At 51.2% G+C, this 18,512-nt stretch overlaps 1 protein-coding gene across 20 annotated transcripts in view; it reads right to left on the bottom strand.

The window, feature by feature from the left end:
- The window catches only part of NCOR2 (nuclear receptor corepressor 2), a 318,459-nt gene that overhangs the window by 113,881 nt on the left and 186,066 nt on the right, over positions 1-18,512 (bottom strand). For 8 of the 20 annotated variants that reach the window (XM_053279156.1, XM_053279146.1, XM_053279155.1 and 5 more), the window contains exons 15-16: positions 9,208-9,347; positions 6,679-6,851 (exon numbers count right to left, since the gene is read on the bottom strand). In XM_053279156.1, coding sequence (XP_053135131.1) covers positions 6,679-6,851; positions 9,208-9,347 — 313 coding nt within the window. Of the gene's footprint in view, positions 1-6,678; positions 6,852-9,207; positions 9,348-15,717; positions 16,170-16,191; positions 16,228-16,418; positions 16,534-16,576; positions 16,749-18,512 lie in introns of those variants that run through there. The other 12 variants (XM_053279166.1, XM_053279160.1, XM_053279162.1 and 9 more) reach the window with 12 other exon arrangements.

Raw genomic sequence — 18,512 nt, 5'->3', positions numbered from 1 at the left:
ATTCAGGATGTTCAGATGAGAAAAAATACCCTGCAGCCAAGCTTGCAGCTGGGGCAGCGGAGAAGAGGAGAAAAAGGGCGCTGGTCACACAAGGGCGCTGGTCACACTCAGCATAAGGCAGCTTCCTATGAAATGTTGCTCACTTTGTGTTTGAGGAGAGTTCTGAGGCCTGAGAATATGCAGTCACAGTTAATCTGCTAGCCTATGTCTGAACCGCAAGCCATGAATGAGTTCAAGAGACAGGGTCTTTTCGGTGGTGGCACCAAGACTCTAGAAAGCCCTTCTTGTGGAGAGCTGCCAGGCTTCCCCTCACTGTCTCTAGCTGTGTATGAAAGCCTTTTATTTCAACAAGCATTTGGGGTTTTATGACTTGACTGTTTTTATGGATTATGGCTTGTAGTTTAAGTGATTTTAGTGCTTTTACATTATTATTCTAATTACTGCTTAGCTTGTTTCTCATCTCTGTTTGATTATATTGTTTTTACCATTTGTAAGCCGCTTTGATGTTTAAACACACACATGCACACATGATGCAAGGACTAATAAAGACCACATAAAAGCAGGATATAAATCATAACAATATGAATGAGCTTCCTGGTTCAAACTCTGGAATGTCCATCACCAACTGAGAAGTGTGAGCTTTATCAATGTTCTCATCCACAATGTTCTAGTTGTTTGTGCACTCCGATAAAACAAAGCTACCCAGAGACATTGCCTGCTTTGCTTTGCTGTCTCTTACAGGGAGAGGTGGGAGGCACACTCGGTTCCTATCCTGGTGGTGGGCACCTGACAATATGGGGCTTAGTCCCCTACAAAGCCACACTCAAAGATAAGATAGCTAGGAAGCTGCCTTATACTGAGTCAGACCCTTGGTCCATCTAGCTCAGGGTTGTCTACACCAGGGATTCTCAACACTGGGTCCCCAGATATTATTGGACTTCAACTCCCATAATCCCCAGCCTTTGGTTGGGGATTATGGGAGCTGAAGTCCAACAACTTCTGGGGACCCAACGTTGAGAATCCCTGGTCTACACTGACTGGCAGCAGCTCTCCAAGATTTCAGGCAGGAGGCTTTCTCAATCCTACGTGGAGATGCTGCCAGAGAGTAAACCTAGGACCTTCTGCATGCAAAGCAGATGCTCTTCACCTCAGCTATGGCCCCATCCCCTAAGAGGACTATCTTACAGCGCTAACATGTAGTCACCCATCCAAAAGGAAACCAAGGTATACCTTGCCTAGCAAAGGGGACGGACAATTCATGTTTGCTACTACAAGGACAGCTCCCCAACCCATGGGAACTTAAGAGGACGGTACTTTCCCATTGCCAGTTCCTGCGTTATTTTGTAGGGTGCCAACTGCATGTGTGCACGTGAGTGCACGCAAGACGGCGACAGGCTTATTTGCACTTGTATTTGCTGAAAAACCTTCCATCTGCTCTTTGCAGAGCATGTTACTTTTCAGGCAGTCTGAAACCTTATGAGAAGGAAGACCTACAACAGCAAACCCATGTGAGTCACTCAGCCCCCTCCCCCATGCACACACACATGGTCCTGCACACATACACACCCCAGCAAGGAAGCTGATTTCCATTTCAGGACTGCCACTCTCTAAACAAACAGGGAGAAAAATGTTATTTTCATCACAATGAAAGATGTTTGGAGGGCCTCCTTCAGGAGGATGGAAAACAGCCTTGCAGATTAGCTTAAAAGGGCTTTGTACAGAGAAAAGTTGAAATGGTCCTAGAGATGCGTTTTTTCTTCTCTCTCTCTCTCTCTCTCTCTCTCTCTCTCTCTGCATAAGACAGAGGTGGGCAAAAGGTAATTCAGGATCTCCTGGTAGATTGGAGGGCAGATCTGCAGCAGATCGGAAAGGATTCCTGCCTCTCAAATTTAACAGCTGCTACAGCAAAAAGATTCCCTCCCTCACGGAAAAAATTAGTCTTGTCGGGGTGAGAATCAGGAGTGGATTTTTCCATGAAAGGACTGTAAGCTCAGTTCCAGGACTGAAGGCAAATTCCTGGGCTCAGAGGCGGCCTGGTCCTTAATTTTAATGTGTCTGCCTTGCTCTTGACCTCAGCCACTATTATGCAGGCTATACATTTTTAAATAAGTAAACTCAGAGCCCCACAGAAAGAAAGAAAAATGCTGGTTGGGGGATCCTCAATTAAACCAGAAGTCTGCCCACCTCTGGCATAAGAGGCAAGATGGAACCCCCAGAGTCCACAATGCTGCCGAGAAAAGGGCTCTGTGGAGCTGGGCTGGCCCCCTTGTGAAGCATCGGAGGCCGTTTCAACCCTCCAAAACTGAAACCGCACAGTGAGGCTAGCGAGTCGGCAAAAGCCCACTGCAGAGAGGGCAAAAGGACGGAAACCAACACCCCCAAACCCACTGACAGTTCTTGAAATGTCGGGTGGAAAACAAGACCGCCGTGTCCTCACCATGTCTGTAAAATGCTCAGTGCAGTTCATACATGATGGTCCCCTGCCTAAGAAAAAACACACACCCCCTGCAAGCAGAGAGCTAGCATAACAGGTGGAAGGTGGCGCCATCACCCTTCTCTTTGCTGGGCTAGATTTCTTCTGGCGATTCTCCTCCGACTTCTTCTCCCCATGGAGGAGCATTTAAAAGAAGCCGCAGCCTGAAATGACACATTCCCGCTAGCACCTCGGCTGCCTTGTTCTGCTGCGCACCTCACGGAGTAAGGCTGGACGCTGGACACGGCAGGGATGGAGGGAGGGGGGCGCAGTAGCTGCTGCTGCCGGGCTGCCCCCCCACTCTGTCCTTCCTGCTGTGTGACCTTGACGCAGGTGTGGGAGGAAACCTCTCCCCCGAGGGCTCTCAGCTGTGTTCCCCTAGGTGAGGCCAAACACCTTTCGTAGCTGAATGCTAAAGGGTGTGTGTGTGTGTGTGTGTGTGTGTGTGTGTGTGTGTGTGTGTGTGATGCCTGGGAAGCAACCCGGAGGACTTTCGCTGCAGACGGTTGGCCAGTCTTGCAGCGGCACTGTTTCCATTGTTGCAGAGAGTTTTAAAAACAAACCAACCCACAGAGCCAAGGACAGACTGGGAGGCCTCCAAGGTTTCGCTTGGCAGCAGCCAGGCTTTCCACAGGAGCTGAGCCAGCAGGATGGCGGCACACAGGCCCCGAGGGCACCACCCGGCAGCGACACAGCCCTCTGGAAAGGAGAAGGGCTGTGGCGAGCCAGCAGAGGCCATGGGGGTCCTGAGGACCATGGGCCACTTCAGGTGCCACACAACGCAGTCTCGGTTGGGACCAGGGCGCTTTCCAGATGAAACCCTGCAACAGGGTTGCTACGGGCCTGCGAAGTGTGCTTCTGCACACAGTCCCTGCGCTGACAGCAAGGGGCCCTTCACATTTCCGACGCCTTCTTTCGGATTTTATCTCTGCATTATAGTGCTACCATGCTGCAAGTCTGTTGCAGAAAAATAGCTGTGTTTTCGCGCTGGAGGAGATTCTGGGGATCGTTTTCAAGACCATCCTGCCAAGCCAAAGCGTTTCACTGCTGTTCTAGGGTGTAATCTGGAAAGCACCCAGGTCTCCCAGCCTCAAGAGGGTGCTCTCCTCCCTCTCCTGCCCTGCCTTCTGGATGGGGCTGTAGCTCAGTGGCAGAGCCTAGCTTTGCCTGCAGAAGGTCCCAGGCCCGCTCCCTGGCAGCATCTCCAGGCAGAGCTGGGAAGGACCCCTGCCCGACACCTGGGAGAGCTGCTGTCAGTCAGTGTAGACAACATAGGAACATAGGAAACTGCCATATGCTGAGTCAGACCCTTGGTCTCTCTAGCTCAGTATTGTCTCCACAAACTGGCAGCGGCTTCTCCAAGGATGCAGGCAGGAATCTCTCTCAGCCCTATCTTGGAGATGCTGCCAGGGAGGAGACTTGGAACCTTCTGCTCTTCCCAGAGCGGCTTCATCCCCTGAGGGGAATATCTTGCAGTGCTCACACATCAAGTCTCCCATTCAGATGCAACCAGGGCAGACTCTGCTTAGCTATGGGGACAAGTCATGCTTGCTACCACCAGACCAGCTCTCCTCCCGCTCCCTCTCCTCCCCTCCCAAGAGAGAGCTAGATGGGCCAACAGCTTGACTTGGTCGAAGGCCGCTTCTTGTGTTGTCCTGTCCTGCCTTGCCCTGCCTCTGCTTGACTCCCTTGGTACTTGACTGCAACCAGTCCCAACTATCAGGCAGTTCATACAAGCATTCATTGGGTAGGACAAGCGTCCCACCCAGTGGCAGGAGCTGTGTGCACTCCAGATTTCCCATCGTGTGCTGGCGAAAAGGAGTCTGCAAGGAAGGAGCTGGGGAGGATGGCTTTTCCTCCTGCCTCGTCCAAATGCTGAGCACAAATGCTTGGTAAGAAGGGCCTGTCCGATCCAGCTCCTTTCTCGCAGACTATCCCTCCCCTTGCTCCTACCTAGGTTTTTGCTAGCACACAATCAAGTGTGCACAGCTCCCGAAGCTTGGACAGGACACACCTCCAACCCAATCAACAGTTGTGGGCGGTGAATGTCTTCCACCTCTCGCCCTCTGCCTGGCTGTCATGCAGGACCCAGCCATGGACCATCCTCTGCTCCTGGCTTTCAGTTGCTTGCCTGCCCACTAGGGATGTGCACGGAACTGGCTGGCCCGGTTCGGCTCGAATCTGGACCAGATTCAAGCTACTCTGGGATTCTGCTTTATAAGTCAAGGGCTGTGGCGGGGCGAGGAGGGAAAAGTTCTCTCTCTTTCTCTTTTTACCTTTAAAAATCGCTGCTGCATGGTGGGACAGCAGCGGCAGGAACTCCTTTCACCCTCCCACACCTGGCTCCCAAATGACAGTCCCGGCCGGCTGTGGGCCATTTCAGGCCTCCTGGGCACACATGTGAAGAGGCCTGAAATGGGCAGCAGCTGGCCTGGGCTGTCATTTGGGAGGCAGGCGGGAGGATGAAAGGAGCCTTTGCTGCCGCCTCCCCCGCCCTGTACTTGTCATGGAGACTCCTTGCTGGATTCCCTATTACAAGCAGATCATCGAGCCCGCTTTGCGAGGCGCGGGATTGGCTTGACTCACCTTCGGACGGCACCCCCACCCCCGATTCGGCTCAAGGTTGAGCCTTGGAGCCAAGCAGCTCAACTTCAAGCCCGTTTGCGCATCCCTACTGCCCACATCTAAATTGGGCCTCCCTGGCTAACGCTGCATACAATCAAGCGAAGTCAATGTGCTCGGATCCTGCATGGCGACAGCCAAGTTTAATCTAACTCACTGATTAAAACTGGCCCCCTCCCACCACTTAATCAACGAAAGCTTTAGTTAATTAATCCAACAATGGAACTCATAAAAACTGGAGCCTGAGTTAGCATATATTTCTGTTCAGGAGGAGACCCGCAAGATTACTTGCCTGGATGCGATTCTCAGTGTTCCTGGGCCCTCAAGTGGTAGAGAAGGGGAACTCTTTGAAAGGATTGCATGCCGGGGGGGGGGGAGTATGCAGCAGAGGAAGAAAACTGGGGTGGTTTTGTGCCTCAGTGGCAGAATACCTGCTTTCCCTGAAAAGACCCAGTCCCTGGCATCTCCTCATAAAGGCATCTAACTCTGGAGAGCAGCTGCCAATACTGGCCTGGGTGGACCGATGTCCCAAATTCGTAGAAGGGGGTTTCAGGTGTTCATAAGAGCCCTTCATGTCTATTCAAGCATGAAAGCTGCCCAACTCTTGTCCCAGGGAGCATCAAGAGGAGAAAGAGTCAGCCCCCTAACGAGATTACGAAAGGAGAGGAAAAGGAAAGGAGCAGAGCTTGGCTGCAGACACTTGCTCGTGGCCAAGCTCTGGAGACAGGCATTCCAAACAAGAAGAGAAAGTGCAGATGTGTGCATGGCAGTAAGAATGCAAGCCTTGCTTTGCTGGATCAGATCAAGGTCTGTCAAGACCAGCATGCTGTCTCCAAGGGTGGATAGCCAGATAACTGTGAGCCCTCACAGGCAGGGCACAAAATGTGAACGGGCAAGATGGTCCACTCCACATACGTTCCTGCACACTTGCTGCCTTGAGTAGGTAAGAATGTTGCCAACTTGGCTGATGGAATTCCTTATACTGCGACACATCCATATGCATGTGCATGCGCAGCACCATCAGCAAACATGGTAGCTGGAACTACCATGTTGGGAACTGGGACACAGGAAGCCCTACTGCCACACATCTGTGTGAACATAGGAACACAGGAAGCTGCCACAGACTGAGTCAGACCCTTGGTCCATCTAGCTCAGTCTTGTCTTCACAGTCTGGCAGCGGCTTCTCCGAGGTTGCAGGCAGGAATCTCTCTCAGCCCTATCTTGGAGATGCTTCCAGGGAGGGAACATGGAACCTCAGATGCTCTTCCCAGAGTGGCTCCATCCCCTGAGGGGAATATCTTGCAGTGCTGACACTTCTAATCTCCCATTCAAATGCAACCAGGGCGGACCCTGCTTAGCTAAGGGGACAAGTCATGCTTGCTGCCAAGACAAGACCAGCTCTCTTCCCCGCTCCCCTATGCATGCACAACACCATCAGGAAATGAGATGGCAGCCCAGACCATCTGGCTCTTGTGCCCAGCCGCTATACCTTTGACTACCAACAGGCTCCCCTTGGGGGCTACGCATTGCTTGGCCCACCCCAACCCCGCCTCGCTCACGCCACGGACTCAGCAGGTACTTACCCAGCTCGGCGCTCTGCTGGGGAGCTGCCACTTCCTCGTGGTTGGCTTCGCTGGCCATTGAGCGGGTGATGCGGCCCTTTCGGCGGCCCTGGCTGTTGGCCGTTTTGCGCCCCTTGGACGCGGGGGTTTCTTTCTCATCGTTATCCTCCCCAGATGTGTCGTCGTTCTTCTCTCTGCATGAGTCCGAGTGGGAGGAAGAGCAATTCACTCTCGGCCTCAAACGGATCTCTCCCCCCTCGGAGTGCAGTTCTCGTCAAAGAGGGCCCCCACCCCACCCCCCGCGCGCTTTCTCAGCTGCAGCTGCTGAGGGACCCGGCAGAGACAGGTTGAACACCGGGCCAGCCAAGTCAGCTTGGCTTCTCCTCATTTCTCTTTCCCAAAAGGGACCTGCTGCTGAGAAACGGGCTGCACCGTCTGGAAGCAAAGCAGCCAGATGCTCCTCCAAGCCAAGGACTAAGCCCCATCAGAGGAAGCGAGCTGCCTGCCAAGGATTCCACAGGAGAGACATGGGGCTTCCCCCTTTCCTGTTAATTGGAGGAAGCAGGGCAAAGGCACGGGCAGCCCGAGCCACTCTCCGCAACACTCTGCTGCACGAAGCGCAAGTTGGGCAGGACTGAGCGTAAGGCTCTGGGGGTGCCTTGCATGCAGAAGGGCCTGGGTTTAATGCCTGGAGTCTCCAAGAAAAGCTGGCAAAGAGCCCCGACTGCTGCTGCCAGGCCGTGCCAACACTACTGAGCTAGATGGACCAATAATGATCAGGGCAAGGCAGCTCCCTGGGTTCACCCACGTTCAGCATGGAGTTGCAGTGCGGCACGACACTGCCATATATTTGCCGCATGGAGGAGAGAGAGTGGAGAGAGGAATTTTCCGCCCTCTCTTACCACGCTAGAACCAAGGGTCATCCCATGAAACTGAAGGCTGGGAAATTTAGGACAGACAGAAGGAAGTACTTCTTCACACAGCACGTAATTAACCTGTGGAATTCTCTGCCACGGGAGGTGGTGATGGCCACTAGCTTGGATGGCTTTAAAAGGGGCTTCGACAAATTCATGGAGGACAGGGCTATCACTAGTCTGAGAGCTACAGCCTCAGAGGCAAGATGCCTCTCAATACCAGTTGCAGGAGAGCAATGGCAGGAGAGAGGGCATGCCCTCCCCTCTTGCCTGCGGGCTTCCCAGAGGCATCTGGGGGGGCCACTGTGGGAAACAGGATGCTGAATTAGACGGGCCTTGGGCCTGATCCCGCAGGGCTGTTCAGGACACAGCGCTGCTCCGTGGCTCAGAAGGGTGCAACAGCACCCCAGTGCAAAATCTGCCGATGCAGCCACTGTTGTAAAAATGTTGCACACACTGCATGTGGGCAGACCTAAGAAGAGCCCTGCCAGGCCAGACCCCAGGTCCAGCATCCTGTGGCTCAGGGGCCAGACAGAGGCTTCTGGGAAGGTCACCACCTGGGCATTCATTCATTTATTTATTCGATTTCTATACCTTCTAAAAATGGCTCAGGGAGGCTTACACAGAGAAATAACAAATAAAGAAGATGGATCCCTGTCCCCAAAGGGCTCACAATCTAAAAAGAAACATAAGACACACACCAGCAACAGCCACTGGAGGTACTGTGCTGGGGATGGATAGGGCCAGTTAGTCTCCCCCTGATAAATAAAGAGAATCACCAGTTAAAAGGTGCCTCTTTGCCCAGTTAGCATGAAGGCAACAGTTCTTTCCCCCACTGTTTCTCTCCAGTACCTGGCATTCAGAGGCAGACTGCCTCTGGACAAGGCGGTTCTACTTAGCTATCGTGAAGAATAGCTGCAGACACATCTCTTCTCCTCCAGGATGTTGCTGGCCCTTACAAGTCATCTAAGTCACCAGACATCACTGCACCTTGAGGCAGTGAATTCGAAATCTTAACTCTATGTGTGAAGAAATGCTTCCATTTGCCTGTCCTGCGTTCACTGCCCACTGCTTTCCTCTTGTGTCCCCAAAGTTCTAACAGTGGGGCAAAGGGAGAAAAGATTCTCTCTGTTTAGACAGGGAATGCAGCTGTGGCACAAAGGGGAGTTTGTTCAGTGACGGAGTGCATGCGTTCACAGGAAGCAGACCCCGGGAGGCCTCTCCAGTTAGAAAGGATCTTGAGGAGCAAGGCTGGGAGACCCTGGAAAACTGCTGCCCATCTGAGGAGCTAAGGATGGACGAGATAAACCAATGGTCCAATTCGGTATAAGGCAGCATCAGGTGTTCATGTAGGGAAACAAGAGAGGGATGCACCCAACAAGCTTAGCATCTTGTTATTTTATTCATTTAGCACATGTATCCTCTAGCCCTCTCCTTGAAAATAAGCGGCTGTCCATTTCCCCCTACATCGTGCACAAAGAGCCAAGTGCAGATGGGGGCCTGGACTCCGCCAGCCAGCTTTGGTAGAACCAGATGCTTTTGCACCATGCCCGAGAGGCTGCGGAGAGGGAGCCGGTGCACAGGTGCAAGGCTGCCAGCTATTTGGTGGGCGGAGAGGAGAAGCGGCCAGACCTACTTTGTCAGTTCCTCTTTGTCGTTTTCCGCTTCTGGCTTTTCTTCTTCCTTCTCCATGTCTTTCTCCTTTTCTTTTTCATCTTTCTCGTCTTGGCTGCTACGGGGCATCTGTTGCTGCTGCTGCTGCTGCTGCTGCTGCTGCTGAGAAACGAAGGAAGGGGGACAAGCCCGTGAGTCTGGACACCTGGGTGAAACTGACAACAGCTGAACTACAGCAGCCACAGCAAGCTAGGAAGATTGAAAAAGGAAAGAGAGAAAGGAAAGCACTACCAACACAGACACTTACAAACACACAAATCCTCACAACAAGACTAACACTGTTTCATGTCTCCATATGCAGATGTATAGCAGCTTGATGGCTATCAATCAATCAATCAATCAATCTATCTATCTATCTATTCCGAACAATAAGGTGTCATGGCAGCACACAAGGATGACCTGAACACCAATACATGAATGCAGTCCTCTTCAGAAGTCATGTAACTCTGCCCAATGCCAACGGAAGTGTGCTGGGAAGTCCCGCCCCCATGCGACTGGGTCCCCACCGCCCCACCCCCTGCTATTCAAACGTACAGTGGGAGATGTGGCTAAACAGCGTGTCCATGAGGGGCAGAGGGCTTTCCAGACAATCAAGACAGGGGGACAAGACCTCAGGGAACACTGGAAACTAGAAGCTTAAAGTGAACATGAGAAGTGTGGGGAAGCCAGTGAAGAGAGCAGGACTCAGGAGGAACAGGGTCAAAACGATAAGCAGAGAACGAGCAGTACCTCTGCCTGCCCCCTCTCCCGCCCCCCACCCCCCCCGAGATAGAGTGGCTGCTCCACTGTGTGTCATGGCCTTGCCAGAAAAATTATAGCTCTCCAATGGGAACAGAAGAGAGGGATGTGTGTCACTCTAGTCTAGTCTTCTGTACTCATTGGCAACCAGGAGTGGACTTCAAGGGCTTGAGAGCCACACATGACTTCTGGCTCCACTATGATAAAGCCATCAAACTAAAAGGGGGAAATGCAAAGTCCAAGGTGCCACCTCATATTCATTCATTCATTCATTTGATTTCTATATTGCCCTTCCAAAAATGGCTCAGGGCGGTTTACACAGAGAAATAATAGAGAAATAAATAAGATGGATCTCTGTTCCCAAAGGGCACACAATCTAAAAAGAAACATAAGGTAGACACCAGCAACAGTCACTGGAGGTACAGTGCTGGGGGTGGAGAGGGCCAGTTACTCTCCCCCTGCTAAGTCAAGAGAATCACCACGTTAAAAGGTGCCTCTTTGCCCAGTTTGCAGGGGTTAGGGTGCCTACACCTTTTGTTCTAGGATGCACACCCAGCCTGCCCATTTATTCTAAAGAGAACACACACACACACCTGTTGCCAGATCACCTGCATGGCCAGGAGGCAACAGCGGAAGATGCTTAATGGCAGGAAGAGGAAGAGCATCTGGGAGTGCAGTTTGGCTCGGCCAACCTTTTAAGGAAAGAGCTAATTTCATTGACCACAATGCTCAAACTGGCCAAGGCCAAGTACATTATGCAATGAAGATCCTCCCCCACCCCCACCCCCACCGAATCCTGCCTCCAATCCAGATCCTGCAGCCATTCTGAAAATTCTGCGGTAACAGCTCATGTAACTCTGAGATATCTCTGTATGTGTCTGCATAGTGCTGCATGGTTTTATTCTTTGAAAAGTCACAATTACTATTTAGAAGTATTTTGGGAAGAAGCAAGGTTAAAAGGCAAGGAGGATGGGGAAGAGGGGGGCTGAGATTTTTCTGAGTTCTTCCCCGTGGCCATGGGGGACAGAAGCTTGCTTTTAAAAAACAAAAACAAACAGGTGGTAGACAAAGATACATCTTTTAGCCTCTAAACCAGGGCTGCAAAACTTCGGCCCGCCTGCAGATGTCGGCCTACAACTCCCATAATCCCTGACTATTGGCCACTGTGGCTGGGGATTATGGGAACTGTAGTCCAAAAACAGCTGGGGGCCCAAGGTTGAGCAGGCCTGCTCTGTACAGAGGTGGCAGACCTCTGAACCAGAGCAGTATGGGTGGAAACCAGGCAAGGCTGCCCTCCACAAGAATATCCTGGAGTGCTAAATTCTGCCACTGCTCCAAGGGCCTGACTACCACTGACCCCCGCCCCGTTCATCCCTGAGGAAGGAGAAGCAGCCAGGCTGGCGTCCTGGATCTGGACCCAGCCCTGATACCAGGCTGAATCCTGGGTCTGCCCGCCAGGAGACCCCAGAGCCAGAAAGCCCAGCACTGGAGCCAGTACTCCCTGAACCCGAGACCCCCTGACAACCAACCCCTTCCATCCCAAATACCTTGTGGTCCCTCCAGCCTGCACACCTGCGCCAACCACTGGTCAGGAGGAACCTGATGGAGCAGGAAGATCAAGGATGGTGCCAGATTCCAGGATGGAAGAGAAAGATGTCAGGCCAGAAGGCTGCCCCTTCAAATCTCTCGACTCTCCAGGCAGGGAGGCAGAGGCCGCGAGGGCTCCTGTGAGCTTGGAGGTACTGAAGCCCTCAGTGCACCTCGTGGGAGCAAGGGGAGCCCTCAGTGCTCCAAGGCTCTGCAGCCCTGACTGCCTTACTGCCTGCTGGATTTTGTGGGCTCTCGCCTGCAAGACGGGACATGACACTGACCTGGAAAGCCCCTAACAGCCTGATCAGAAGGCCCGGCTGAGAATCAAAACTTGGGTGGCCAGAAGCTTCACCCAAACCCCGAGGACGGCATGTGGGGATGCTGCAGCATGCCCGCTGAATCGGATGGGGGAAGTCTATCCAGAATTTCCCGCTTGCCAAAGAGGCTCGTGAAGCTGCCTTACATCTGAAGATGCAGAAAGGAGAGGGAGAATCGAGAGCGGAATGAGGCACACATGTGTGGGAGGAGGGGCAGCAGCTGAAAGTGAATCACTGGAAGGTGACAAGAAAGTCGGAAGATGTGGCTGTCAAAAAAAACCCCCTTCATTAAAAAAAAAAAGTGTATATGAAAGTGTAACGCTGGCAGAAGAGCAAAGCAAACACACACGCACAAACAAAAACACAGTTATGGTTGAGGTTTCAGTCATATCCTAGGATTTTGCAGAAAGTTCCTTTTATTGCTAAAGGGGCACTTTGGGCCACAGAGGTCACTTTTTAAGAGGTTGAGATTTCCACTTCCGAAGGCCCACATGGCATTTTGCATTCTCTCTCTCCCCTCCCAGGGCATCTAATGTACAAAGGCATGCTGGGGAAACTATTATAAAGATTTACATAGGCAAATTATGGTTGCAGAAATTAACACAAGATTAAGAAAATGGGAGAGACAATACCGAACTCACAAAAAGTGGCAAGAAAGAGGATTGCAAACTGCTCCCCCGGGTAGGGACAAGGAAATCTGAGCAGCAGAAATTCAGAGAAGTTCATCACTACATGGACATCTCAGGGCAGGGATGGCCACATGGCCTCTCTTCAGTTATTGTTGGACTACAACTCCCACCATCTCCAGGCTATATTAATCTGAATGAAAGCAACATGAGGCTGGCACACCATTGGAAGGAGCCTGCGCACTTTCCCTAAAAGCTGCCCTGAACTTGTTGACTCTTCTCCAAATGAATGGCTGACGAAGGTGAATCAGGAGCAATTCAACCTTGGAACTCACAGTCACCTCAGATAAAGGGCTGGGGGAGTCTGGAGCAGGTTTTTAATTCTTCTCTCTCTCTCTCTCTCTCTCTCTCCCTCTCCCTCTCTCTCTCTCTCTCTCTCTCTCTCTCTCTCTCTCTCTCTCTCTCTCACACACACACACACACACACACGCACACACACACACACACACACACACGTGATGGAGCCGTCAGACTGCTCAACTAGAACTGGAAAGCTGCAGATTCAAATCCCTTCAAACACTCTGCAGCTCACAAGTTGACTTTAAATCAATAACTCTGGCTGAGGATAAAATGAGGATACGGACCATATACACTGTCCTAAACTCCTTGGGGAAAGGGCAGGATAAAAATGTGATGGATTAAATCTCCTTCTCAGTATGCTTTTAGGTGGACTCTAGGTGGACCCCAGGCTTTTAATTTAAATTTAAATGTGTTTCTATTCATTGAGGGTTTTTTAAATCTTTTATGAATTTTAACTATTTTATATTGTTTTTATATTATGTTTTAACTTGTACACCGCCTGGAAATTTCTATATCAGATGGTATAGAAATACTATAGATAGATAGATAGATAGATAGATAGATCGATAGATAGATATTCAAGCATAAGACAGGATTAGATGACTGAAAGTGTGTGGCTTAGAATTCCAAGGTTAGGTGGGGTTCCTTTGCTTTGGTCTTGCATTTTATTTATCTATATCTATCAAACCCCTCCCTTTATAACATTACTGTAGTGTACATTATATTATACCAACTAGAATATCAAGGAGAGAAAGGTTCAGCTTAGCCATCTCCATGAGATGCGACATTGCTGGATGCAGGGAACCTGGAAACATGGGGACACACTAAAAAAGGAATATCTCCCCTGTCCACTGTGATACTGCCGACAATTTGACCACCTCTTTCTGCATAATGGGCAGACAGTCTCTTAAGTCATGAAAAATCATTGAGGGGGCCTAGTTGGCCACACCTGTTCATCCTATTTAAGTTTGCCGTCTTGCCTCTTTCTGGTGCAGGGAAGGATACCAAGGAGCCTTCAGCCAAAACACACTGGCAGAGAGCATGTGTTGGGCATAGAAGGGCCTGGATTCAATCCTTGGCAGCATCTCCTGATAGGGCTGGGGAAGACTTTGCTTGAAACCCTGCAGTGCCACAGCCAGTCAGTGAAGACAATAATGAGCTAGATGGTCTGACTTGGCATAAGGCAGCTTCATATATGTTCACATCAAAAAAGGCCTTGAGCTTGACACACACAGTTAGTGAGAGGTTGGACACAGGACTCAAAAATCTGCAAGCACAAAATATATGCTTGGATCCAATTAACCCTGGAGAAGCCTTTGCCAGTCTCTGTAGATAATACTGAGCTAGATGGACCATATGAGGCAGCTTCCTATGTCCCAGGAGACTCTTTAAAAATAAATAAATTATATCCCGCTCTTCCTCCAAGGAGCCCAGAGCGGTGTACTACATACCTAAGTTTCTCCTCACAATAACCCTGTGAAGTAGGTTAGGCTGAGAGAGAAGTGACTGGCCCAGAGTCACCCAGCTAGTATTATGGCTCAATGGGGGATTTGAACTCGGGTCTCCCTGGTCCTTGACTATAACCTCAACATGGTGGTCCTATTTAAACAACCTTGAATTCAAACCATGCCTCAAGCAGAGCCTCTTTAATGCAGCTTTGATTGCCCGATTCCATCTGACTTTAAAGTTGCATCCAAACAAAGACATGAGTTCATCAACTGAGCACCAAGCCAAGAACAGTAATCCATGGGCACTGCACTGTGTGTGGTTTTCTATTAATGTTCCTCCATGCGGGCTTGTTCCACTGACATGGACCCTGTTCTGCCGTGTAGGGTGGCACAGCTGGGGACCAGTGTGGCCTGTGCACAGGGCAATATGTCCAAGTTCCACCAGCGTCATTCGTATACTGCATGACCTTGGGCAAGCCACTGTTTCTCAGCCTCAGTTGCATCTGTAAAACGGGCACAAGATCGACCACTCTCACTGGAATGCCGCAAGGACAAGGAAGATTGCAAATCACTTTGCAAATCAAAAAGACGACATAAAGAAATGTGCGTCTTGCTGGATCACAGCAGAGGTCCATCCAATAAAGCTCTTTGTTTCCCAAAGAGGCCCGGCAGATGCCCCTGGGAAGCTCAGAAGCATGAAAAGATAAATGTCCCTTGTTTTCCCAGGATTTGGCATTCAGAGATATCCTCTCTCTGTCCATGGAAGCTCCATGGGTCTATCATGGCCAAGAGTTATATGCAGACCTATCCTCCCAGAATTTGCCACACAGTTTGGCAACCTAAACAACCGTGGTGCATCTCCAGTGCAAACTGTAAAACTGGAGCTTGTCCTGAAACCTGAGTAAGGAAGCCAGCACACTGAAGTTCTCCAACAGAGAAGAATTTCCCGTCCTTAGAGAGTTCTGGCTGGGTGCAGGGCCTGGGACAAAGCAGGCAGTGTGGCGCTCCTGCCCAGCTAATCTCCATGGCAAGACGCATGCAGGGCCCCTCCAAAGAGTGGGGGCCCGGGCAGCCACCCTCTTCGTCTTGCCTTAAGCACAGCTTCCCCCCCAAAACGACAGTTCCCACAATTCCTGGGGGGGGAAGGAGATGCTCAGAGAAGTTAAAACAATTGGCGGCCATAGTAGAGAAGTCGCCTTATGTCAACACAAACACTGTTCATGCCGACAGGGGCAGCAACCCCCTACTGCAGCCCCAAATCATCTTACAAAAAAGGTATCCCCTCCAGGGTGTTGTTGGCAAGCCCTGGGCTCCTCCGGCAGCCATTAGTGATCAGCTCAGAGGCCTGCCCCATTCCCCTCCCTCGGCACATTAATTATAAACAGCTGCTCACCTTTGTCCTGATTACCAGTTGCATCCTGCTCGGAGGAGGAGCACAGCACGCTGCCAGTGCTCCCCGCTCACCCTCCCCGGTTAAAAAACAACAACCCCGAGCGCACACACGGCTGAGTTCCCTCACCGACGCAATCGTGCAGACAAACACACATACACAAAACACATACACACTGATCACCAGGGAAACACCACCCGGCAGATAGCTTATCTTCAAAACAGCACGCTCCCTCATATAAACAGAGCGCCGGCCGCCGCCGCCGCCGTTGCCACATTCTCTCCGGGCTGGCCTTGTCAGGCCTCCCAGCCTGGACCGTGGAGGAGAGGCTGCTTTCTCTCTCCCCCTCTCAAGACCTGTTCTTGGCTCCGGCTCCGACACGGTCTGAGCGTTGCCCGAGAAGCCCAGTTCCCAAATCCTAACGGCCTTTCTTCGTCCCCCTTCCCGGGCCAAGAGTGGACTTTCTCTGCTGTTTACCTCATGAGTAGGAGGCTCGGGCTGGGCGGGAAGTGCCTGAACAATTGGGGAGGAGGGGAGGAAGAGAGAGATAACAGCCGGCTTCGCCTTTGACGTTTTCCCTTTCCCCGACACCCCAAGAAGTCCTGACTGCCAGAAGCCCCCTCAAACACAGGCCATGCCGGAAAGACCCAAGAGGGGAACACGAAGCACATCCGTCTGGCTTTAGGGGCAGAAAACTTCCTTGCCTTTGTGGGAAGTTCCGACCCAACATACGCGCACAGCAGGGCCCAGCCAAAGCCACCCGGACCACCGGACGGGTCCGCCTAACCGCAGCGAGCGCTTCATCGCTCTGCAAAGCAGTCGGCCCACCCCCGTCAAGCTCCCCCCCCCCCGCCCCAGTCACCTCCTCCGGGTGCCTTTTCACAGCTCTGCCATCCTTGCTCGGTGTGCCCTGCGTTCTCCGGCTCGAATGGCTTCCTGGCGATTTGCATAGCTGAGCCGTAAACCAGCCACGGCATTCCTGTTATGATTTTGCAATCTACTGGAATAACACGGCCGCTCTGAGTTGAGGCGATGAGTCATGAGCTATAAAACCACAGCCCTCGTCACTGGGAGAACTCAGTGCTGGCTGCAGCCTGTGTATGATTAATCTCTCAGGATGCCAAGCTTAACCCTGTAGCACATTCGTGTTTCAATCTCTTTCATTCTTGTTAATTGTGAATCCAAACTGCTGGGCCTTGAGAAGGTGACAAAGTCCTAGCCTCGTCCAACTCCCCATCTGCAGCCAGAATGGAAAGATGCACAAGGCCGCGATAATTTTTCAAGGCAATTACCTGGTAACACACAGGGAAAGATGCTGGCCTGAGGTGAAGAGCCCGTGCTTGTGTTTTTAATCACTAGAACTCTGCTTTTGGAACCAAGATTAAACCAAACCACCCACACCCCTTCTAGGTCAAAATAACCCTCTGTCAAAACACACAGCAGCCACAAAACGCATCTGACATGGCTTTTCGACTCCCTATATTTGCCTCCTTGTTAGGGGAAGCAGCAACTAGGATGTTTGCCCTCTCTCTGCTCTCAGTGCTACTAATCGACATCTAGTGTAGGTTTCCCTGGCAGACTGTTCTGAAAGTGAACAAGGAGTACTGGCCCAGCACCACCATCCTGACCGCCTTGGGCAGGGGCCACAAAATCCAGCCTTGAGCCTCCCACCCACAAATGGACCACAGACAAGGTCCTGAAAAGCCCTTCCATCTCTTCCTCCCTCCTTAACTGTTAGAAGCTGAAAGCATAAACTGCGCAAGCCATTTCATCACCCCCTGAAAATGTCCCAAATCTCCTCGGGCAATGAAATTTTACGATGTTTCCTTCCCTGCCCCTGGTCTTAATCGTGTGCTTTTCACGAAACATCACAGTGGGGCTTCCTTCCCTCCCTCTGCATTCTGCACAGTGACACTGCGACATTAAGTTACGATGTCTCTGCTCCCAACCAAATCAGTTTGGACATCTATTCTTAAGGCAGGCTAAAAACCCCACTTGTCCAGGGATGGCCCCAAACCAGTGATGTCGTTGCCAATCCAGAAGTGGAGGCGCTCTCCATGACAGCCCCTATGGCCATGCCCACTCCAACAGCCAGAGAAGCCGAGAAGTACCGGCACTCTGTCCCTGCGCATCCCCCTCCCCTACACCCCTGCCCAAAACATATCAGTGCCTGAGGCAGAAAATCCTGAAGGGAGCCCCTCACACACAAAACACACACAAAACACACGATGGAGAGCACTGGGGAATTTTCCTGTTTGAGCCACACCGAAATAAAAGCTGCACCAGAGTACCGTACAGCTTCCCAGCAGCATCTCTCCCTAGGAGAGGACACAGTTCAGCAGCAGAGCCCTTTATTTTCCTGCAGGAGGTCTCAGGTTCAGTCCCTGGCAGGTGTCTAGGCGGAGCTTAGAAATACCACTGCTTGAGACTCTGGGGGGCCACTACCAGTCCAAGAAGACAGCCCTAGGCGGGACAGAGCAAGTCAGAGACTCAACAGAAGGCAGCTGCATGTTTCACGGCCAGATCTACCTGCTCTTGAAAAAGCAACACGAGTGGTCTCCTAATGCCAAAGCTTGCACCCGGTACCAAATTTATGTATTCATCGTATTTATATTATTATTTGGCAGTTGCTAAATTCTGTTACACATTGACCAAACTAAGAGAAGCTAGAGCACAGCAATCGGTTACTGTCAAAGGTTCCTGATTTTATGTACTTGATAACATTTTAGATTTTGTTTCCATTTTTGTTTTCTCTCTTTACTGTGTATATTCTGTGTCTATTGATGTTTGATCTAAGA

The sequence above is a fragment of the Hemicordylus capensis genome, chromosome 15 (assembly GCF_027244095.1).
Source record: "Hemicordylus capensis ecotype Gifberg chromosome 15, rHemCap1.1.pri, whole genome shotgun sequence".
NCBI lineage: Eukaryota > Metazoa > Chordata > Lepidosauria > Squamata > Cordylidae > Hemicordylus > Hemicordylus capensis.
The sequence above is the reverse complement of the archived record's forward strand: the minus strand, read 5'-3'. Positions and strand labels throughout refer to the sequence as shown.